At 46.1% G+C, this 24,306-nt stretch overlaps 1 protein-coding gene across 3 annotated transcripts in view; it reads left to right on the top strand.

The window, feature by feature from the left end:
- The window catches only part of SYNDIG1L (synapse differentiation inducing 1 like), a 100,806-nt gene extending 78,050 nt beyond the window's left edge, over window positions 1–22,756 (top strand). For 2 of the 3 annotated variants that reach the window (XM_073349162.1, XM_073349164.2), the window contains 4 exons: window positions 7,406–7,560; window positions 13,813–14,264; window positions 17,648–17,785; window positions 20,594–22,756. In XM_073349162.1, the coding sequence (XP_073205263.1) occupies window positions 13,854–14,264; window positions 17,648–17,785; window positions 20,594–20,752 (708 nt within the window). In that variant the 5' untranslated portion in view covers window positions 7,406–7,560; window positions 13,813–13,853 and the 3' untranslated portion in view covers window positions 20,753–22,756. The remainder of the gene's footprint in view (window positions 1–7,405; window positions 7,561–13,812; window positions 14,265–17,647; window positions 17,786–20,593) is intronic. The other variant, XM_073349165.2, reaches the window with a different exon arrangement.
- The last annotated feature ends 1,550 nt before the right edge of the window (window positions 22,757–24,306 follow it).

Here is a 24,306-nt window from a genome sequence, read left to right as displayed (position 1 = left end):
TTACCTGCATTTGTACCTTGGTGTGCTGCCTTCCCCATCCACTCCGCTCCACCAGTGAAACCAGCTTCCATTGTCCATTTGGCCACTTCTCCCACAAGCACCATTGTGCCTCCTTCCATGTCTCCTCACTGTGCATAGGACACCCTCCCTGAACTGATCCAGAAGGCCACTACTCTCTCCTCCTCAAGCCCCACTCCTACCACCATATCCCCACAGGAAATCACCAGTGGATAATGGCGGGTGTAGAATGTCTTGGTGCCCAGTTTATTTATTTATGTCTTTTTTATAAATTAAGAGACCACACTGACTGGAAACATGCTAATATGCACCTATAGCCTGTGTACCCATATGTTCCTCTTCCATTGGTACCCTCGTCCTCCCTTGCCCTTCTTTTTGATTGGTTGATACACTAAATTGTTGTCGCTGTTGCATTTTGCCTGAAACTAAACCAGGAGTGGGCAAACTATAGCCCAGGGTCTGCATCCGGCCCTCCAGACATTTTAATCCGGCCCTCAAGCTCACACTGGGGAGTGGGGTCCGGGGCTTGCCCTGCTCCGGTGCTCCAGCTGGGGAGCAGGGTCAGGGACTTGCCCCACTCCGTGTAGCTCCTGGAAGCAGGGGCATGTCCCTCCTCTGGCTCCTACACATAGAGGCAGCCAGGGGGCTCCTCACACTGCACCTGCTCCAAGAGCTGCCCCTGCAGCTCCCATTGGCCAGGAAACACGGCCAATGGAAGTTGTGGGGTGGTGCCTGAGGACAGGGCAGCACGCAAAACCCCCTGGCTGCCTCTATGCATAGGAGCCAGAGAGCGGACATGCCACTGCTTCTGGGAGCCGCTTGAGGTAAGCGCTGCCCAGAGCCTGCACCCCTGATCTCCCATCCCCCAACCCTCTGCTCCCGCCCTCTGAACCCCTCAGTCTCAGCCCAGAGCACCCTCCTGCACCCCCAACCCCTCATCCCCAGCCCCACCCCAAAGCCCGCACCCCCAGCCAGAGCCCCCCCCGCACCCCTGCCCCAGTCCGAAGTCCCCTTCTGCACCCTGAACTTCTCATTTCCGGCCCCACCCCAGAGCCCACACCCCCAGACAGAGCCCTCATCCCCTCCCGCACCCCAATCCCCAATTTTGTGAGCATTCATGGCCCGCCATATGTGGCTACTGTAATTTATAATAACTAGTGTGAACAAGACCAGAATCCATGTAATTGCTGGATTCACACTCCACTTTTTCTGAGGATCAGTCCCACTTTTGTCTTTCTCCAATCTTCTAGGATCTTTTCAGTTTGTACCTTCCTAGTTGGAGGTGGCAATTGTAAGTGTAGCCGAATCATTGGCTAATTGCCATACGAGCCTGCAGTGCATGGCACTCAGATGTGTTGATTTGTAAATAGAATGGACACATACTGCAAAAATAAAGGTAAATTCAAGTGGGTCCATCCCAGAGGTAGATGAAAGGATCCCTGTATGTAGTCTGTATATCAGTTTGTTACATTTGTAAAATGCTTTGTGATCCTTCTAGATGAAAAGCCCTAAAGAAATGTCAGATCATTATGACAAGAAACAACAACAAGATTGAGCACTGGGAACTGTCATTGTTAACAAGGAAGGCAGCCAGCGAGGAAGCACTCATAGTAGCTAGGATGGATTTCCAGTATCCACTGATACCACTGGATCAAGTCGAGAGAGCTAGGAGTCAGAGGTCCCTCTCATTGATTCTCAGCCTTTCCAGACTACCGCTTTCAAGAGTGTGACTTGTCTTGCACACCCCAACTTTCACCTCTGTTAAAAACTATTTGCTTACATCATCAGATCTAAAACTACAAAAGGGTTACAGCACACTAGTACTGAAACACTGCTTACTCTCATTTTGACCATATAATTATAAAATAAATCAGTTGGAATATAAATGTTGTACTGAAATTTCAGTGTGATACTTGAGCCTGTTTTTCACTCGTGAGCCTTGTCTGAAGCCAAAGCCCTGGCTCAAGCATGTAACGTAGCTTCACGGGACCTGGGCAGTTCCCCTGCTTGCCACCCCCTAACGCCAACCCTCCACTTGCAATCCTCTAACCCCATCCCATGACCAATGTTCCCTCTAATTTTTTCCATCCGTGTGTGGAATGAATTTTGTTATGTGCAGCACCAATATAGAGGTAATGCTGAGATCTGGGAGCCATTGTGACTTCATCAGATAATGTGGGAAGTCATGAGAAAACTTCCACGTGAAGAAAGATTAGTACTACACCTCTACCCCGATATAACGCTGTCCTCGGGAGCCAAAAAATCTTATCGCGTTATAGGTGAAACCATGTTATATTGAACTTGCTTTGATCCACCGGCGCATGCAGCCCTGCCCCCCCGGAGCACTGCTTTACCGCATTACATCCAAATTCATGTTATATCTGGTCGCGTTATATCGGGGTAGAGGTGTATTTAGATTAGAGAGTGCATAGATAAGAAAGGATATAATAGAATTGCATAAAATAACGAATGGGATAGAGAAGGTAAATTGGGAGCTCCTGTTTTACCCTTTCTTAATACAAGAACAAGATGGCATTCAATAAAAACGAAAAGCAACACATCTAAAACTGATAAAAGGAAACATTTTAAAATAATGAACAATTGATTTGTGGAACTCATGGCCACTATATAAACAAGAGTTTATAAAAGCATTCATAAAAGGATTACATGTTTATATGAATAAAAATACCCATCACCTGAGCAAGCAGTGCTCTAGGGGGAGACCCTGCTGCTACCTATGGCAGGTGGGAGACAAATATAAACAATTACTTTCATTTCTGCAGCTCTCTCCCTCTGCCCTTCCCAGGATTCTAGTGCCCTCTCCTCCCTGTTCCTGTCCTCAGAGCAACTACTGACCAATCCTGCACCTCCCTTTCCCCCTCCCAACTGCAGCACCCTCCCCTTTGTCCCCTTCTCCATCCGAATCCATGATGAGTGGCTGATTGTAACTCGGCTCACTGCCTGGGCTAAGGCTAAACTAAGCACAGTAAACTGAGTGCAGTGCAGACCAGTGCCCTAAGCCTAAAGATCTAGCAAGGAGAAAAGGAAAGGACCTTTCTATAGCAGCCCCTTCTCTCACAGAGACAAGAAATACTCTCTCCCCACCTCCAGCATCAGAAAGACATCCCCAAAAGTGTGAGTAGGTGCCTCTTATAGGCCTGAGAAACAGTGTGTGTGAATGGCTATGTGGGTGTGTGGGGAAGTGAGTGTGAACAGATGTGTGGGAGAGAGAATAAGATACACCAAAATATACAGTCAGCAGAAAGGGAAAAAAGGAGGGAAGGAAGTATAAACACAAATGATACATAATAGCTTTATATTAATATTAGTGTAATGTATTTTTATTAATATTGGTTTATTGCTTTGGATTCTGATTAACTAAAGGTTTCATATCCCATTAGTTTCCTGAACCATCCAGTCCACATAACACCCACCCCCCTTCAAAAAACCCCAAACCCAACATAGTTAATGGAGGCGTAATAATAAAACTACTAATAATTTGCACCTCTTCCTTCTGAGGCCATCAGATAAGTTTATACATTTGAATTAATTCAGCCACACAATAACTATTTTGAAGCAAGTAATTATCAGCTCCTTTCTACAAATGGAGAAATTGTACTGATGCTATTATTTCTCTCATAGTAGCTTTATGACAAAGTAGTCTGGTCCCCAAGTGCACAGGGTAAGAGCACAGAGGTCAGGTAACTTTTTCTCAATGAAAGAAACAATGTATTTCTTTAAACGTATTAGCTATTTTTAAAAGTTATTTTACATTTCAGTTCAATTGTACTAAAGTAAGAAAAATGTCATTTTCTATTGTCTGGTTGTAGGAGCAGCAGCAGGTCTCAAAGCTGATAAATAATGTAAACTCCAAGATCAGATCAGATTTTAATATAAATTGCAATGTTTAATAATAAATTGTGTACAGTGCTGCCGAGGGAGCCCTCTCTCCCCACCACAGCCCTGGGGCTGGGAGAGAGGCATCTTTCCCCCCCATAGCCCTGCACACCCCAACCTCTCCCAAGCCCCCATCACCAACCCTCACCTCATCTCACCGCCCCCACCCATCTTACACATCCTCCACGCTCACCTGTGTGTGCGCCTACAGGGCTGGTGCACGGCCCTTGATGGCCCTCTGTGTGGCCATGCAGGTGTGCACCTTAGAGAGAACATAGCCCATGACCCCCCTGTGGGCCGCAACCACCAGGTTGAGAGACACTCATCTAGATGAGTTGAGTACCCTCTTGAAAACCTCTGAATACCCCAGGGATACATGTACCTCTGGCTGAGAACCACTCTCAACTATCCATGCCTGGTGCTCAATTGAGAATCAACTCTTTACCTTCTGATAAATGCACTGTCCTCTGTAGAGTGACTGAGACATCTAGTGGCCAGATAGAAAAGTAGCGGGTCCATGGATTTCATAGGAAAATCTATTTTTTGTATGCTGATGCTGCACATTGTATGCTGGGCGCTGCCTACCATTCAAAGAGGCTCCCGGCCCCAAGGAGCTCACATTCCAGGAGTACAGGCAACGTAGAAATGGTGGGGAAGAGCAGGAGACAACTGAAATGAGGGCCTCTTTTATATACATTGGTAAACCCACATGTAGCATGTTAACTTACCCAGCATGTTCCAAGCCCCCTTGTCTAAGCGCACCCTAACCCAATCCCTGCGAGAGCCCGTTTGCATTGGTACGTTTTAATGGAACTGTGAGGGAGGTGTGGGAATGTAAGGAATCCTGATGGAGCTTCCTCCCTGTGATGCTGCTTCTCAGGCAGCTGCCGGACTAGCGCCACTGAAGGGAATGGGGGGCTGATGTTCTGGCTCTCACCATCAGGAGCCATGCTTCAGCCTTAAGTAGTGTGACAAAGCTCTGTCCTTGCCTCCATGGGTCCCACGTTTCCTGGCGGATTTCGCTAGCCTCAGAGGCTCACTGTGACCTTCCACGTAACCCTTGTCTCTCTAGAGACAAGGGTCACAATCTACTGAGCCATTTTCATCATAAGCCAGCGAGGGAGGTGAGGAGAAGTTATCCTTCCTTGCACAGGGCCTCTCTGTTGTCTCCCAGTCTCAGTGATTAATCAGGGGGCAAAGGGGGGGGGAGCCTGGGCCCACCCTCTACTCCGGGCTCAAGCCCAGGGACCCTAATAGTATCAGCTATGGTAGCTGACATTTTAGAAACATGACGTGTACAATTCCCTGGGCTACTTCCACCACAGCAGCCCTCACTTCCTCAAGCTCCACTTCACCCTTACCTCAGGGCCTCCTTCCTTGTGCCTGATATGGTGTGTACTACTCAGTCTCTCCAACAGCACAACTTCCTCCCACAGCTCCTGACATGCACACCCACCTGACTGGCTGAGAGGCTTTTAACTAGTTTCAGCCAGCCCCTGATTGGCTTCAGGTGTCCCAATCAACCTAGCCTTCTCCCTGCCTTCTGGAAAGTTCTTAATTGGCCCCAGGTGTCTTAAATGACCTGGAGCAGCTGCCGTTTCACTTATCCTGGTACCAGGGATTTGTTTAGCCTGGAGCTAATATATCTATCTCCCACTACTTTTCTATAGCCATCTGGCCTTGCCCCGTTACAGTAGTTTGGAGGAAATGTTTCTGCAGAGAAATATTTATCTAAGTGAGAATGAAGATTTGATTTGCATCTGGAAATCAACCAATATGACTAGCGAATCCCTGAAAAGCAGCACACAGTATCCCAATTCTCAAAGCAATTTAGTGTCTGTCAGCTCTGGAAACCCATCACTGAGGCAGCTGACTCTACCCCTATTTGGAGGGCATAACCAACGCCATATTCACTCCTTTCCAGCTCTATCAAACAAGTTGCTTCACAGCTGTGCATTAGCTGCTCTTCATCACAGACACCCTGTATCATGCCCATTAGCCAGGTCCACAATCTGCGTCACCTTCTCCCCCTATATCCTGACGGTCACTAAATCCTTCCCATATAATAGCTCTAAAATCCCACTTGCTAGAACCCTTGTACACACCTGGCTCAGGGGTTGCTTGGATTCCACTTCCCTCTCCATGCGTCTCCCGCAGACCCCATCCCTTCCATATGCTGCTCTGACCAGTTTTCTCCTTTGCTGCTCTGATGACATCTCCTTCCACCTCATATTCCTTCCCTGGCTTCCTCTCCTTTTGCATCAAGTTCAAGCTTCTCGCTCTCTTCTTCAAGGCCGCACGTAATCTCACCACTGCCTACATCACTGCATTCACTTCTGCCTTCCCCTCCCCCACCAGACCCTACTCTGAGCCTATTGCTCTCACTTTAAGGTTCCTTTTGTCTCTTGCTCACACTTGACCTGGCTCCTTTTCTCATGCTGCCTCCTCCACTTGGGACAGCTTTCCACACACCCATGTGACTGAATGGCTGGTCTCTGCTCCTTCTGATCCCTCCTGTAAACCATTTCTTTTGCTCACCCTTCCAACCATCCCTGGTATTCTCTTCCCCTATTAGCTCCCAGAGGCAGGGATGTCTCCTCCTTGTGTGTCAGGCAGGAGCAGGGCCTCCTCTTATCTCTGGAAAGCATCAAGCACAATTATGATCATGTGTACGTACGGGCTGGAACTCCGTAAGTAACAATAATAACGTCTCCGTTGCCTTCTCTGTGCAGCCATTGCTGTCATGTCAAGTGCTGCACAACATGGTTTGATTTGGAGTCTGCCTATCATTCTGCCTGGAGGCCAAGGCAGGTGAGCCTATTTGTATGCGACTTTCACTGTAACTGGAGCAGGAGCTCCTCTCCCTGCAGCTGCTGTGCTGTGCTGTTTATCTCCTGGCTTCCCTGATTGCTCCTCTCTGGCTGCAGTGCCCGGTACTGCTCTCTGAATGTGCCAGCATGGCTCAGTTGGGAGCGCTCTTGCATGTCAGCCAGAAGGTCCCGTGGCTTAAAGTCTCACATCAGGATGTTCTAACCTCCTCTTGGGGGCATCTGGGGAGATGTAATCCAGACATAATCTAACAGTGAGGCAGGACTGAACGTTTACCTGACAGAACAACTAAATTGTGATTGATTATTGGAAAAGCTACTTATTTTACCATTAACCCAGCTTGTTACACCCAGCATCTGTGCCAAGTGTCAAATTAGAATCAAGGACTGTCCACAGAGAGGAGTATTCAGTGACTGTAACGATATTGCACTGGGGAAGATAAATGTGCCAGTCCAGTCTTGAGAGCTGGGGGCTTTGGAGCTGGGAGACATCAGTCACACTGTGAGCGAGACCCAGATTTATCCTGGGACTACCTAGACCAGAATCTGGCTCTGTTTGTTTTTCTCCTTAGCTCAGTTCATATCCATTGCCTCCAATGCAGCACTTGTTTTGATGATCTCTTGGCGTAAGGCACACTGATCAGTTTTGTGTTCTGCCACAGACTGGAGCAATGGGCAGGAGAGGCTGAGACTGGGGGTGCAGAGGCCTCACCCTCTGGAGTGACTATGAGTGTGCAGCTGTAGGGAGAGAGCAGCCACGTAATTATGGAGAGACAGCATCCATGGGTACCGAGGCGATATCCCAGCCTGACTGCAGGTACGGTCCGTCTCTGTCAATCTGATAGACTCTCTTCTCCAGATGCATCTCTGTGTCTGAGCTCTGTTTGTGTGTATGTATCTTCCCTAACCACCCAATGACACCTGCTGTTATCCACTCTCAGTATTATGCAGACTAATCCTGTGGGGTGAATAGTGCCACATTCCATCCAAGTGAGTTTATAATGAGGATGGAATGTGCCTTGCTCTCAGCCAATTTTGTCTGTTCACTGCTTCTTCGCTTTGATCTGCCAGTTTCATTCTTTCTCTCCAAAGTCTGATGATGGCCCCAATTGCATTAAACTCACTGAAGAACCCAAGGAAGTCCAGTCTGGTTTGGAGTTTACTGCATGATTTGCTGGTCTCTGTCTCTTCTGGAGTCAGGGTCGGGGGGGACGACTGTATGTCTTTGCCTGTGATTCCCTGCATCATCCACACATTCTCAGGAGCATGGCAGGTGCTGTGAAAACATATATGAAACACAGTCCCTGCCCCAAAGAACTTACTTTGTTCACTGCACACAAGCACGTGTACGCACACACACTCACATGCTATATTTGTGCAGTGCTGTGACCTTGGTGCCTTTAAGAAATTAGAATGATCTCTAACCCTTCAACAACTGTGTCTTTCTCCCCCCCCTTCCCTGCCCCAGCTGTCTCTGTGATATTAGAGGGCTGTTCAGAGGACATGCTAACCCTGTTGTATTAAAGCAGGAAGCATATTCCTTGCTTGCATTACAATGTAACTGAGCACAGCATCTATAGGGCTCCGACACAATATCCCTCAATGCTCCACTTTCACATAAAGCTACAGCTGCAGCCTAATAATGAGACTGTTCCTGTGGTTGCACTTCAGGGTAACTTTGCATATTTATGAGACCTGTGGTGGAAAGGTCTCGCTTCTCATTTCTCTCCTTATCCTGGAGCCCTTGTTATCCAGCTTTCTCCCTAGAGAGGGAGAAATGCAGTTTGCTGGGATTTTTCTGTAGCTGTTCCACAAAAGAGAGATTCCTGACCGTGATCCTCCCTGTGCAGAGTTGGCCATCTCCTTAATACAGCAATTCCCATACTCCTCCCTGCTGCAACCACAGTCTTATGGGATGGCTCAGGGCAGATGTACTTAGGTTTCCTCTGTTGGCCCTTTGATCCCCTACAATCAACACCGCAATATCCTTTTTTCTTCTCTTTATAACACCATCTCTGGGAGCCAAGCCTCTGGGGTGTTGAAGGGCAGCAAGGAAAAGAGTGTTGGGGGTCTTGTATCACAGAGAACATTATAATAGAGGGATCTCTGTAACACAGAGTTACAGAAATTAGCGAGGGAAAAGACCCTGGATGCCTCAAGTCCACCCGCTGTCAATGCAGGATTGTTCTCTATGTAGCTTAGTGCTTTGTCCAGCATAGCTTTAAAAGTCCCAAGTGGCTGGCCTTCATCATTTCCCATGGGAGAGAATTCTGCAACCACTACCGCTTGCTCTTGGGGAGACTTTCTTAGTATTTAACTTACATTTTCCCGTCTGTTCCTTGATTACTCCCAATTTTACTCCCTTGAGCCACCTTGAGTAATTCATCGCCCTTCCGGATATTTACACCCTTCAGCTGTTTGCAGACTGTTACCATGTCCCTCTGTGTTGTCCCAGCAAGACAGATTTTGCTCTTGCAGTCTTTCCTTGTAAATCTGTCCATCCAGCCCCATCTTCTCTGAACTTTTTCCAGTTCATCAGTATCTTTTTAGTTATAAGGTTCCCAAACTCACATAATCCAGGTCCACTTGCAGTAGAGTTGTATAAAGTGTAACAATCACCTTTGGGCTTTGTTATTTGATGCCTCACAGTGGCCTGTTTTGCTGCCATATTTCACTGCCGGTCTAACTTGCTGCCCAATATCACCACTAAATCTCTTTTAGCCTTTTTCTTTTAGTTCCATTTCATTTTATCTCATACTTATGTTTTCAATTTCCCCAGGACCCTTTGCATTATTTCTTTACTCACCAATATTCACAATGCTTCCCAGTGTAGTACTGTGTGCAAATTTCATTCATGTGCAGTTCATTCCTTCTTCCAGATCATTTAATGAAGATCTTAAATACGACTGGATGTAACATTGAAACATGCAATATCCACTAAACGCTGCCCTGCAACCCCATACGGGGCCATTTATCAGCACGCTTTGCTCATGGTCCTTCAGGCAGTTTTCTGTCCAGTTCAGTGACTATTTCCCACTTTGAATGAACTTTGGCAGAAAAAAATGTAATGAGACAAGTTGTCAAATGTTTTACTAAAAATGCAGGTTTGTCTGCCAAGATCTTTTCTTCACAAACTCCATGGTTGGATCATTATCCTGTAGATGTCTCGTGATTTTTCATATTATTTGTTCCATTATTTTATTAGCAATAGAATTTAAATTTACAGGAAAGTAATTGGCAGGATCACTTTTTTTCCTTTTCCAACCCTCCATTACAAACCCAGTTCTCTGTAACTTCCTTGAATTAACTGTCAGTGCTATAATTTGTTAGATCATTCCCTCAATATTTTTAAAATGCACATCATCCAGATCGTTTCACTTCTCTATTGAAAATTTCCCATATATGCCTGCATCGACCTTTATTAATTTATTTTTACTAAGTCTTCCTTATCTGTTAATGCTTCAAATAGAAATTTGTAGTAGGATGGGAAAATTAAGAATCTGGGGCATGCCATTGGTCTTATTTCGGTTGTTGGGTTTAGTGTGTGGGTGCTGCTGGGTGGCGTTGGTGGGCTATGACATACCGGAGGTTAGACTATGATCTCAATGACTCTCTTGGTGGGGAGAGGCATGAAAGATGTGTGAAGTAAGATGGGTAGGCCTTTAACAACACAAGGTGGTGCTGAAGGATTTGAGGGGGAGGGGTAACTTAGAGAGAATTATTTCATCTTTCTGAAGGGGGGTATCAAGGTTCCTTCCCCACTCTGAACTCTAGGGTACAGATGTGGGGACCTGCATGAAAAACCCCCTAAGCTTATTTTTACCAGCTTAGGTTAAAACTTCCCTAAGGTACAAACTATTTTACCTTTTGTCCCTGGACCTTATTGCTGCCACCACCAAGCATCTAACAAAAATAACAGGGAAAGAGCCCACTTGGAAACGTCTTTCCCCGCAAAATCCCCCCAAGCCCTATACCCCCTTTCCTGGGGAAGGCTTGATAAAAATCCGCACCAATCCTCACCAAACCCTTGGATCTTAAGAACAATGAAAAAGCAATCAGGTTCTTAAAAGAAGAATTTTAATTAAAGAAAAAGTAAAAGAATCCCCTCTGTAAAATCAGGATGGTAAATACCTTACAGGGTAACCAGATTCAAAACGTAGAGAATCCCTCTAGGCAAAACCTTAAGTTACAAAAAGACACAAAAATAGGAATATACATTCCATTCAGCACAACTTATTTTATCAGCCATTTAAACAAAACAGAATCTAACGCATATCTAACTAGATTGCTTATTAACTCTTTACAGGAGTTCTGACCTGCATTCCTGCTCTGGTCCCGGCAAAAGCAACACACAGACAGAGAGAACCCTTTGTTTCCCCCCCCTCCAGCTTTGAAAGTATCTTGTCTTCTCATTGGTCATTTTGGTTAGGTGCCAGCGAGGTTGTCTTAGTTTCTTAACCCTTTAAAGGTGAAAGAGTTTTTCCTCTGTCCAGGAGGGATTTAAAGGTGTTTACCCTTCCCTTTATATTTATGACAGGGGGGCTCAACTTCCAAAAGTTTGGGAAATGCTGCCCTAAGGGAAGGCATGGAAGTTCATTGATAGGGACATTTTGAAGCCGGATACAATACTAGGAATTGTACAGTAGGGGAGAAGCTGGGATTGGCCCTGGGGACAAGCACATGGGAGCTAACTGGGCTTTTGATCCTCAGGAGTCTTTAATTCAACTTCTTTATTTAAATTTTTCTGGAGGACAGATAAAACTAAGGTGATATGCTTTAGATCAGAATGAGTGGCATACCCCAGAGAGCCCTACACCAGGCAGATGACTCTGCCTATAATATATAACATACTGCAGAGAAAGAAATTACTAATATGTCTAAAGAGAAATGACATTTTGGGCTGCAAGGCAGCAGGGTATCCCATTGAGGTCTGTTCAGGAGACAGATGCATGCTAAAGAACTGCTGTAAAAACACAGTGTCTAGTGTTAGAATTAGAGGTGGCCAAATAACGGAGTTTGTACCCCAGGGAAAGTCTGATATTCTAACATTTGTTTTCCTGCCAAATCAGGAGGAAAAGTCAAAATATCAGCCATTTTCACAGAACAAAAGGTTCCAAAATATTTTGATTTGAAAATGTTAAAATGGGCGATTGTTAATTAAAATGAAATGATTCATTGTTCCCAAATGAATACATTTTTATTTGAATTGACATTTAAAAAAAAAGATTCTTTTTATGTCATTTAAGGAAATGTCTGTTCAAAACCAAATGTTTGTTTTGTTTATATTTTGCTGATGGAAAGTCAAACAATTTTGTCAAAATCAAAATCTTCTTATGGCAAATTTTGATTTTGACAATCACATGTTCTGGTGGGAAATTGTTTGGTGCAAAAAAAAAAACGTCAGCCAGCTCAAGTTAGACTCTCTGGAACTGAGCTCAGTGGTAGGGCTTTTCTATGCCCGGGGTGATGCTGGTTTGATTAAAGCTGTGATGTTGCACTAGTTTAGAAAAATGGGTTTAGAAAGGAAAGATGGTGCAGTAGTTAGGATGCTATTTGGGGCTGTCGGAGACCCAGGTTCAATTGCTGCTCTGTCACAAACATCCTGCCTGACCCTAGGGAAGTCACTTAGGGCTGTCCTACACTACAGAGTTAGGTCCGTTTAATTACATCTCTCAGGGCCATGTCACACCCTGTGTCGTATAATTAAGCCAACCTAAGCCCCAGTGTAGACACAGCTAGGTCGATGGAAGAATTCTTCCATTAATCTAACTACCGCCTCTCAGAGAGGTGTATTTACTACACTGATGAAGGAACCCCTTCCATTGCTATAGTAAGTGTCTACACTGCAGTGATGCAGTTGAACCATAGTAGTGTGTCTAATGGAGACATACCCCTAGGCTGGGTAGGTCTACACTTGGAGCTGGGGGTGTGATTCACGGCTCAAGGAGACATACTTGTGCTAGCTCTCATTGAGTCAGCAGCTAAAAATAGAATATAGCCATGGCTGTGGGACAGGCTAGCCACCAAGTACGTACCTCTCTGAGATTCTAGGCAGGGACTCAGGGTAGCCACAGCTGCATTTTGTTCATAACAGGCTAGCTCAATGAGAGTTAGCGTAAGTGTCTCCATGAGATGGGAATCATGCCCCCAGCTCAATATTAGCCATACCCTTTTTTCTCTGTGCCTCAGTTCCCCATCTGTATAATGGGGACAATAGCACTTCCCCACCCCACAGTGGTGCTGGGAGGACAAATACATTAAAGATTGTGAGATGCTCAGATACTGCAGTGATGGAGACCTTCAATAGATAGATACGTGCAGCTGTGGGTGTAGATCAGGCCTCAGCATCTCAATCCCTCTCTCCCTTACTGTGCTTTGTATAGTGTATGGAGAGGCAGTCCCCCCAAGAGAACACTAAGACGGTACCAGTAATTAAAATATCCTCACAGCAACCTTCCATCTTCCCTGAATTTATACTCGGTCCCTCACCAGCCCAAGCCCAGGCATTAAAAAGCACTATGAAAGCTCAACTATGTTTAGAAACCATTAGCTGCTGAACCTGTAATGCATGAAGGGCTGTAATTTACTGTGTGTCCTGCTAGTTTTGGATGTCAGAAAGGCCCCTCAAGTGGATGCCAGCTGTGCATCTACTGCAATGCCATCTGGTATTCTCTACCGCAATATAAATTATGAGCCACCAGAAAGGATGCAACAGGCATTCCTATCTGACTGTATGGTCCCTTCTGAATGTGCATTGTAGATATAGCAAATCCTCCACTCATTCCAGCCTGATGTTATCAGATCATCTCATCACATTCTTAGCTCACTATCAGCTTGTGACAGATGAACAGCTCCTCAATTATCTGAGACAGTGTTCAAGCCATGGAATAGGGGTCCTAGATTCTTATTCTCTCTAGTGCAGCCAGATAGTGCCATTTTGCACTGGCAAGTGTCCTGCAGTCATCTCTGCTGTGACCAGTAGATGTTACTATGAATGGTTCCCCTGAATCCGCAGCCTTGCCTTGTTGATATTATACACTCACTCCTTCTACTCTCTTTTATTCCTCAGGGTTACCCTCCCGTTAGCTCCTCCAGGCCATTTTCAGCATAATGGAAAGTCTGAGTGAGCTTCAGAACCCACTGCTGGCCAAGAGCAGCAGGCATCTTCACGGTAGCTACTCCTACCATCAGCATCACCCTAATCACTGCTGCCAGGGGAAACTTTACATCTTTCAAAACACTGGCAGTGCCAGGACTCACCAGCTGCTGGATGCCAGTTCTCTGCAGCTGGCTGTTGAAGCATTGTATGGTCCCAACTTCATCCTGGTGAAGGATGAGACCAGTCTCAAGGCCAAGGACAACAAGGGGGAGAGCTGCGAGATGACCTTCATGGAAAACAAAGAGGCCCCCTCTGAGGCTGCAGATGGGCGAGAAAAACAAGCGCCATGCCAGATGGAGAGTGACATCAGAATCCAAACAGTGTCCTATGAGGTGGAGGAGGAAGAATTCCAGGAGTATGAGGTGAGCCACTTCTAGGAGAAACAGCAACAAGCTGCTCCCCGATGAATATGTCCAACTGCCCTTGGGTGTAGATGGTTCACAAATGGCACTGAAGGTGTTAAATTTCTACCATTCCTTCTGTGTCTGAACTCAGCATCACCACAGAGTGTCCCAATTGCTTCTGTTGGTGTCCAACAGGGTTATTTATGGTGGGATACTTTGAAAATTTAATCTCACACTGAAATCAAAGTGGAGCTGGGATTAAAGCATCCGGGAGGACTCAATCAGTTATTATAATGTGATCTCATTTCAGTTGCATATTGCAGTCCCATTGGTTGAAATGTTATCCTAGTATTGTGAGTTTCTCTTACATTTGCCCTTCCCCACCCACCCCTCTCCTCTCCAGCTCTGGCTTATTACAGAGCGAATGTTACTATTTCTGTCAGCTAAATAGCTGCACAGCAGCAGCACTGCAGTGAAGGCGTTGTTATATTTTTAGGGTTGGAAAGTAGTCCGGGGCACCGTGGATTGGCCAGAAATTCAGCCAAGAGAATGAGCTATCTCAGGGGTTGTGTCCTTTGAAATAGGCCTTTTTTTAATGCAATGGCTAAGTGCAGATGAATGATGAGGTCACACTTTGTGTGGCAGCCACATGTGGTGTACATGCTGCTCTATCACAAGGCACGTGGGTATCTTGATTGGCTGCTCAGAGGGGACCTCATTGACCCATGGGGTGAGGAAGCTGCCATTTTATCCCTCTCCATTCCCCTCCCCTATAGCAATCTTGTCTCGTCACCGTCCTTCCAGTCCCATCTTGACACCCTCTGTGCCACACCCAATCTCCTGCCTCCCACACATTCTCCCTACATGCTCCCCACAGTTTCCTATTGTTGATCCATGCCTCATATTTTCCCTCCCAGTCCTTTGATAGTCTCTTATCATTCAATTCTCCCACTCTGCTACCCATAGTACTCTGCATCCCCAGTCTCTCTCATGCTCTCTGTATTACTCTGCACCTCCTTAATCACCTTCCTGGCACTCCTTAGCGTCTGACTCTGCCCCCACATTCCCCTCAGTCTCCCTCCTGCACCCCACTTTCCCTAGAACTCCCTCAGTTTCCCTTCCTGCTCATCTTTCTCAGTAATCTTCTATACCTCCATGCACCCTACAGCTTCCTGTCTCTTTACTCTCTTCTGTGTGTACCCAGCATTTCCCTGTCTCTTCAAAATTTCTGATACAGTTTCCTAGCCTCAGAGCTCAGGAGGTGGCCAATTTTCCTGATATCAGCCTGACTTAGGCTCAGTTGAGAACAATGGGAGATGGTGGCCATCTTCATTAGGGGCAGCCTCACTTTCCAGTGCAAGGCAGTGGTGGCCATCTTGACTATGGCTGTGGCATTACAGAAAATAATGGAAAATTCTGAATAAGGGCAGGTGAGAGGGTACATAGCCCCATACAGATCAATAAGGGGTTAATAAGAGCCTGTGGACTTAATCAGCCCCACCCTGCTATACCCATAGTAGGTTTCAAAAATAGAGGGAGGGGTTAAAAGGACAAAAGCCCAGCACTGTAGTGGCTGACCAGGAGACGGGGTAGACCTCTTGTGCTAGCTCCTTGAAAAAAGGGCTGGCTGGGGCCGGGGCTTGTCCAGAGATTGCCTGAATGATGGCCTGGCTAAGGCCAGGGAATTTTCAGAGACTGTCAGAGACCAAAGCCTCCCTCGGGGCAGAAGGGTCTGGTGTGGGACTCTAATATTTGCTTTGTTGCCTGTGACTAATGCATCTTTTCCTTTAGGACCTGAGAGATGGAGTTTGTTGTCCTGTTTGGTCTTGCTTAAGGTCTTAAGGTCAGAGTACGACCAGGGTAGCCAATGGTCCTTTGTCTCCCACACCCCACCCCTCAAGGGAACAGACACTTCCAGTAAACCTAGGTTGATTTGACCCTACCAGAGTCCATGTAATAATTCGTCATGAAATCTGAAGCAACTCAGTCATAGTTTGATACCAACTTGTGGATAGTTCCACAAGTTTGATACCAACCATCATGAGAAGCTTAAAATATAAATATATCATGAGTCTTGCAATAAAATAATGACTGGCAAATCTGTGCTATGGCTATTTATATTGACGTGTCCTGTGTTCGCTAAGGATTTACCATGCAATATAGAAGCCAAAAACAATACACAAGATTCACAAAGGCAGGACTCTGTTGGAGTGGATTCCACTAACCCTGCTATTGTTGGCATCTGCTGTTTATCTCCATATCCATTTCTTTGGACCATGGCAATATGCCTCTTCCAGACTGAAACAGGCACTTGCCCATTTCCATGGGTTTAGACCACTAAAACGTGCCCCCTCCAAACTTGGGCCAAAGGGTACCCAAGATAGGGAGAAAAGTATGAGACACTGAGTGGCACGCACATTGAAAAGAGGAACAGGGGTTCTCATGAGATTAGGATAGGCTCAAATCCAAGCCCTTTCCCTTACTTTCAAACCCAGTCTGGCAGTCTCAAACCCACTTAGTCCTAATGAGAATGAGGCACTTTGCGAAAGCCAACACAGCCCATTATGCCAAAGTCCAAGATGTTTAGGTATAAAAATAATTTCCAGGGAAATCCCAAATCTCCACCAAGTTTGCTGAAGACTCAACCTGGGAAGAAAATCAGAATCCATTTCAATCCCCAAATTTTCTCATTACATTTCTTTCTCCTCAAACCAGCTTGAGAGGATACAGTGTTTTAGAAACTCACTCTCTGAATGTTCGGGTCAGAAGAGTTAGAGAATATATGAAAGGGATGGGAAAGAAAAGGAGGTGAGACTGAAATACGGAGAGTGAAGGGGGTGGGGGTGGGAAGCATTGCTTAGATACAAAGAGATAAGTGCCCTAGAAATACCATCAGTGGGCAGACTGGCAGGGGCAGCTCTGACTCAGGGAAAGCCCTTAGTAATAGGACACAGAGCATTTTGTGTCAAAAGCTCCGAGTGGCCAGATGTTGGTAGTGACCAAAAGTTTTTTCCACCGGCGGCTGTGTGGTGGTCTGCAGGCCATGAGATCCTGCATATCAGCCCCATTCCCATCACACCTTCCCCCACACAGCATGGGCCATAATGACTGCACCCCTTTTTTATCTCTGTGGCAGATCCCTCCAGCGCAGGCTGGTGTCAGACTGGTGGGAGGAGGGGAGGAAGCCCTTGTGTCAGTGTTTGCAGCCCCCGGCCTGGTTTTGACAGACTGGCCTCATGACATGTTTCAGGGTCACGTAAGTGTCAGATATGCCAGCATGTCCCTCTGAGGGGTGAATGGGGTGCACTTGCACTGCTCTTCCCAGGCTCTCTCTGCCTGGACTCTCTCCAGGCCTGACGGCCCCGCGCTGATCAGCAGCACTGAACTCGTTTGTTTTCCAGAGTGACTCCTCGAGTGACAGTGAGAGTGAAGATCATTTCCTGATGCTCCCCCCACGAGACCACCTGGGCCTGGCCATTTTTTCAATGCTCTGCTGCTTCTGGCCCCTGGGGATTGCTGCCTTCTACTTCTCCCATAGGGTGAGGAATCCCATCTGCTGATGTCTCCTTTTCTGTGCTGCACATGCTGGGTTAGGTAATGGCTCTAATGCAGGGACCCTGCAAGCCAGAAGAACCCCTTGAGTCAGGGGCCTGGCACCATTCCGGTCAGTGAGACACACATTTCTGTCACTCCCATGGGTCCTGTTTCCAACCCTCACTGACCTGTAGCTCTGTGTGCTGGGGCAAAGCAAGTCATGCTCCAGGTTGTGGAGTGCTCTGGGCACCCTTCATCCTCACCCAACAGCAGAATTACTTGGTTCCATTGCATCCAGGGCTCTCCTTGATCATGTGGGGGAACTAGAGGACTTGCCCTTCAGTGCAGAGACTAGATATTATGGGCCAGAGTCTCTGCCCCACTCTTTGTGCCATTCTGGTGGAGCAAAAGGACCTGAAACTGACTATAACTTGCCAAACGAGAATTTCTCCAGCACAGGCGAGTCTTTGGCTGGGGTGGAGCTGTGCTATAGTCAGTTCCTACATTGCCCTGCTCTGTGCTTCAACAATCCCCGGAGGGTGGATGGTCTCCTGGGTGACTTTTACCATCTGGTGTAGCTTGGAGCTGCCCCCAGGCTACTCCAAACTGTTCCAGAGTAAGCAATGGATCTGCTTGAGAATCCAGCTGCCTTGGAGACTGGGCAGAGCAGAGACTCTGCTCTCTGTTTCTCGTTACAGGGGTCCCTCCATTCATTATGTCTGTAGTAATGGCCTCTGATGTTGTCAAATAAAGCCAGTTTCCCCTCTATACAACAGGGATAATAACACCTCCCCTTGCCCACTGGCTGGTTAATCCTTGAGTCAATATTACTCTCCTGTTTAAAGCTGGGGAAGGATTGACAGCTTTCCCCATTAAAACAAGAGTCCATTGTGATCTTCCCAGATCACACAAGGGGCTTGATTCTCCTCACACTTGTGTGTAAATCAGGTGTAACTCGGCAGTGTAAAGCTGACACAAATAAGAAGAGAATCTAGGCCTTGGCCTGTATTAGCTCATACTGGTTGCTGCTCTAGTCAGGGCATGGGCCAGATTCTGTTCTCAGTTACATGGATGTAGATCCAGAGTAATTCACTCGGAGTCGATGGAGTTGTGCTCGATTTATACTGGATGATACCAAGATCCAAGTTTTTCTCACAGTCTTAAGAAGTTAAATGGAGACAGCAGAAATAATAATAAAATAAGGTATAGTGCACCTAGCTGAGTGTAATATGAAAGGAACAACCTAGCACAGCATCTGTGAAGCAAAGTGGGTTCTTTAACCTGCAGGAGCTCTTTGAAGAGGAGCTCTTGTGGTTGTTTGTTTATCTAATGTAATTGCTGTACATGGTGCTTGGTTATTACTTGGATTGTTTGTTAGTTCTTCAGGGCAGGGACTGTCTCTGTGTTTGTTTAACAACTGAGAACACGCACAGGAAGCAGAGCGGGGTGTCACTGTAAGCAACCCTGAATCTGTGCAGTGGTGACCCAGAGAGCAAATGAGATGCCTGGATATTGAAAGGGGAATAGAGAAGAATGTAACAATGCCATAGCATAGAGTGGTGTGCGTCCTCCCCTTGAATACTGCATTCAGTACAGGGCACTTCATCTTAAAGAGGAGGTGTAATAGGAGAAACAGGAGAAAGTAACAGCAATTAAAAAATGACTAGGAACACAGGTATTGCCAGATCAATGGTCCAGGCTGTCTGCTGCTGTTTCCCTGCCTGTACCCAGAACCAGATGCCAAGGTGTAAATTCCCATAACAATCAATTATGGAATAATCTGCCTCTGGGGGAAGATTCTTCCTCACTCCTATCAGTCAGTGATTGGTTTATCCTAGCTAATGTATCTGCAGTATTCTTGTTGTTCATATACATGTTGACTCCACTATGTCCTAATAACATGTGGCAGTGAGTTCCATAGGTTATTTATCCATTGTGGAAAAAATGTATTTCCTTTTAAATGTGTTGCCTTTTAATTTCAGTAAATGTCCCTGTGCTCTGGGATTATGAGAAAGTGTAAAGGGCAGCGCACCATTTACACCCTTTATCCTATTCACTATTTTGTGAATATTTTCATTTTATGAAAATGATTAGAGGCCTGGAAAGACCCTTTTAACCTCTCCCCCATGAAAGTATTTCTAGGCCTCTGATCATTTTCATCTCTCCCCTTCAAACTCTTTCTATAACTGCCATATTCTTTTTGAAATGATGTGGCCAGAACAAAACACCAGAGGAGGGCAACCCGCCAATATATGTAATGACATTATACTGTTTCAGTATTCTTCTTTATCCCTTTTTTAGTACAATGTAACCAGAAATAATTTACAGATTCCTGATTAGTCAACATACTGAAGACTATTAGTACAATATAGCTAGTGTCCCTGCATGTGCAATCACGATGTCATGCCAGAAGGAAGTTCTATTGCACTTACATTTCGAGACCACAAGTGCACGAAGTGACATATTCAGAAGTCCAAACACAACCAGTTCAAAGACTGATCCATCTACAAATGTATGGCTATCTGTAGCTACTCACCAAGAAATATTGTGCTGGGAAGAGCTGGTGCAATTATCCCTGTACTATGAGAGTGGAGTTTAAGAATATCAGCTGCACACATGTACTTCAAACTTCTTAAGCCCGCAAACCTACCTTTTAAAGGAAAGCTGTATCAAAGTAAAGTTGCACAGAAGGGAAGAGGGGGATAAAGTTTGGGAGTCAGTGCTGTTCCCTGGAGTAAGTGAACAGTCAATCCTCTTCCCCAGAGGGGTTAGATGATGTTAATAGTCACTTACACATTGTCTTCTCTTTCCAGACCAGTAAGGCTGTCTCCAAGGGGGACTTCCATATGGCAAGTTCGGCCTCCCGGAGGGCCCTCTTCTTTGCTGCGCTCTCCATCACCATCGGCACAGGGGTCTACATTGGTGTGATTGTAGCACTGATTGCTTATCTATCCAAAAGCGGCCACGTATAGCAGAGACCTTGATGCCAAAGCTCAGCACTCTACACCCAAAGGCCAGTGCTAGTGGAATTCACGCTTTTGTGTGGAGCATAGGACAGAACGCTTGCAAGGGCCACTGAGCAGCTCCATGAGTGGAGGGATCCAGGCTTGGATGCGCTGTACAGGCTGTTTCCCTTTTACATGAACAATAGACTCCATTCTCCTTTACACCTTGGAAAACCGGCTAACAACATCCCACTAGTAAAGAATTCAGCACAGGCTGAAAGTCCTGGATTCTGAGGCTAGGAGGAGCATGTTTCACTTAAGGAAGAATGTGGAAGAGATATTTTTAGTTCATCTGCAAGGCCTGGTGCAGCCACTTATAGTTTTCAAAACAACATGTTCACATTCTAGTCCTGCACTGTGAATCCCACCACCTAGTGTATCACAGCCCTAGTCTGATATTGAGGCATATGGGGAAGAGGGCAGTGGGCAATTAATTCATTGGCTGCTCTTCCTTTTAGGAGAGAGGGCTCCTAGGCTGATTGCAAGAGAGATTGCTCAGGGGTCCTGTTGTGGGGAGAACACTTCAGTTTTAGGGCCATAGGCTGGCAACTGCCCCTTTAATTGCCATAAACTAGGAGGACACAGTGCAGCCCTGAATAAAGAGAGAGCTCTGGGACTCAGTCTTCAGAACCTCAGCTAACAGCTCTACCACCAGGCTTTACCCTAGTCTCATTTACCAATCCGTGGCTCAGCCCTTGGTGATTCGACCTAGCTCTTGAGTCATACATCCATTCTGAACAAGACGATGGAAGGTCATTTGGGTTGGTAATTGTGTGTCATCATTTCATGTGTAGAAGCTGGTTGGGAAAAGCCTCACAATTCTTGGGCATTATCGTCGTCACAGTAGCACCTAGTGGCCCAACTGAGATGGGGATGCTGTTGTGCTAGGTTCTGTAAAGACACAGTGTAAGAGCTCCGGCTCCAAAGAACTTAGTCTCAGGAGACAAAACAGACAAAGGCTGTGTGTGAAACGGAGGCACTGAGTGCTGACATGATTTACCCAAGGTCACTGAGGTCAGGGGCCTCAGGGGCCATAGAACCCTAGGCCGGAGTGCTAGCCCCTAGGTTAGGTACCTCACCTTTAGCTTTATCAGTGAGCAATGAAACACTCCAGGTACTGCCATTTAGGGCAACACCCAGAAGAAAAGATCTTGTTCTGCCCCAATGCATCTACTTCCAGGTAAATAACAACCCGCTCGACAGAATTGGCCTGATCCCATTCACGCTGGTCACAGACAAATAAGGAGGTAAACAAAAAACCCTCTTAACTCAGCTTTGTATATAACCTCCAGCCAAAAATACTGTTTGTTACTGAACAGAAGCTAGAGAATGAGAAAATATATGTTCCAGGTTTGGAGACTAAATGACAAGCAGTGAAGCCAAAACCCCAGGTGGAGGGTGGGAAGAGGTGTCTGTGCAGGGCTCTGTGCTGGACGGGACCCACCTTGGAAATGCCAGTGCCCCTTAGCCCTGCTTACAGCCTATTGCTTATGTGTATAGTGCCAACAACACGCTAGGTGCTTCACAGATGGATGTGGAGGCAAGGTCTTTTCCCCAAAGAGCTTACCGTAAAGAGACACTTTCTGCTTCAACCTGAGCTCCACTCCGGGCTTCAGATGCCACATCTTAAACCCTCCTCACCTTGGGCAGTCCTCCCCACACTTCCTTCCTTGCCTCCCCACGCCTCACCCTGATGGGGCCTAGACAGGCTCCCAACTCACAACCTCCCCTCCATGGGTTTCTGTACACACTATAGCATGTTTTGTAAGAGACTCAGCATGTTCCTTGATCCATGTATTGTTCATATGTACATTACATTCTAAAGCAGCATGTTAAGATCTGAGATTTCTATTGTACTTGAGCCATAAAAGAAGGAAACATACAAGAGAAGAGACCTGTTCAGAAGCTTCTCTGAAGGTCCCATTATATTTTATAACATGAAAGAGTTAATAAAAGAGACGGAAACAGGAATGTATCCTTGATGAGTTGGATGTGGACAGAATGGGGGGGTCGCACTGTGCAAATGGCACAATGCTATTTAGATCAGTAAAACCCCAGGATGCTTGTGAGGGAGTCTGGAGGATGTAATCCAGGCAGTGGCTGGGCAACACAATGGAAGATTATAGTTAATTTAGATCACTGCAAAGAAATACACTTTGGGGAAAAGAACCTAAACTTAGAGCCTCTGAATTCATAGTAGCTTCTTAGGGGAAAGATTCAGGAGTCCCCATGGAGTTCAGTTTGCCCAGTGCCCAGTAGATATTTTAAAAGCAAAGATGCTGAAAAGAGAGAGAAAAAATATAATGATCTTGAATAACAGTGAACCTTTCAGTGGAGTTACTAACAGGTCCCCTGGAGAGGCTGGAAAAGGTCAGAGAAGCCAACAAAAATGATTCAAGGCCTGGCAGGACTTGAATAAAAGAGATGAGAGTTAGAGCAGTTCCAAGGTTTTCGGTTCCTTTTTTACCATTAGGTAAAATCTTACCAGTTTGACCTATTCATAACTCAAGGAGTAGGGTCACTTGAATCATAATGAAAGAAAGTAAATGGGAAACAAAAAGAGGGAAATGGGCATCTAGTTAACGTGGGGGAGTCAGTGCCCCCTGGGTCATCATGCCAGAAATCATGGCTGGATTTAAAAAGAGGATAATTTGATGGCCGATAATCACTTCTGAAGCTGTGCAAACTAAAAGAAGTATAATGAAATCTCAGCCCATCAACTAGCCCCCAGGGAGGTAATAAGGACTCCCCCTCCCAGCCATAGCAAGGCACAAGTGACCAGCAGCATTATGGGTGGGAGGGTCCCATCAGCTACTGTCCAGTAGATAGAAGCAATAGTCTAAGGGTCTGATGTGTTACATTATTTGTACTGCATTGGTGCCTAGAGGCCTCACCAGAGATTGGGACCTTACCTTGTGTACCAGCATATAGTACAAGACAGTCCCTGGCCCAAAGAGCTTACCATCTAAATAGGCCCAGGGAACACACTTCCATGCATCCCTTACAGCAGGAGCTGGAATACTGGGCACAGGATTGACCAGTGGCCTGATCCAGGACATCAGGAGCCAGGATCCTAGGGTACATGATACTGCAAATCTGATGTGGTTGCAGCATAGGGGGGCAGTATCTGGATGAAAATCTGGGGAAGTGTCTGCTGGTCAAAGGGTGAGGACAAGAAGGTAGAATTTGATGAAGTAGAAAATGGGGAGCCAGTAGAGAGATTCAAGGGCAACATTTACCTTCCTGACTGAGGCATCATAAAGCTTAATTAAAAGGTATGTTTCTCACATGCTTTGACACTGTTGGCTGGCGTGAAGTGCGATGCTTTCCGACTTGCCCACGAGCAATCCCAGAAGATTGAATAGCGTTACACCCAGGAAATGTAAAGCAGCACCAGCTATCTCTGCATGCTCAGGGCCGTGTCTCCCAGTCCCATGACATTCTTTCATCACAAGTGAAAAGTGACCAACCAGATCCTTGCTGTTTTCTCCAAAAACTCTCTGAAAGCTGAGTCTGGAAGC

The sequence above is a fragment of the Lepidochelys kempii genome, chromosome 6 (assembly GCF_965140285.1).
Source record: "Lepidochelys kempii isolate rLepKem1 chromosome 6, rLepKem1.hap1, whole genome shotgun sequence".
NCBI classification, from domain to species: Eukaryota; Metazoa; Chordata; order Testudines; family Cheloniidae; genus Lepidochelys; species Lepidochelys kempii.
The sequence above is the reverse complement of the archived record's forward strand: the minus strand, read 5'-3'. Positions and strand labels throughout refer to the sequence as shown.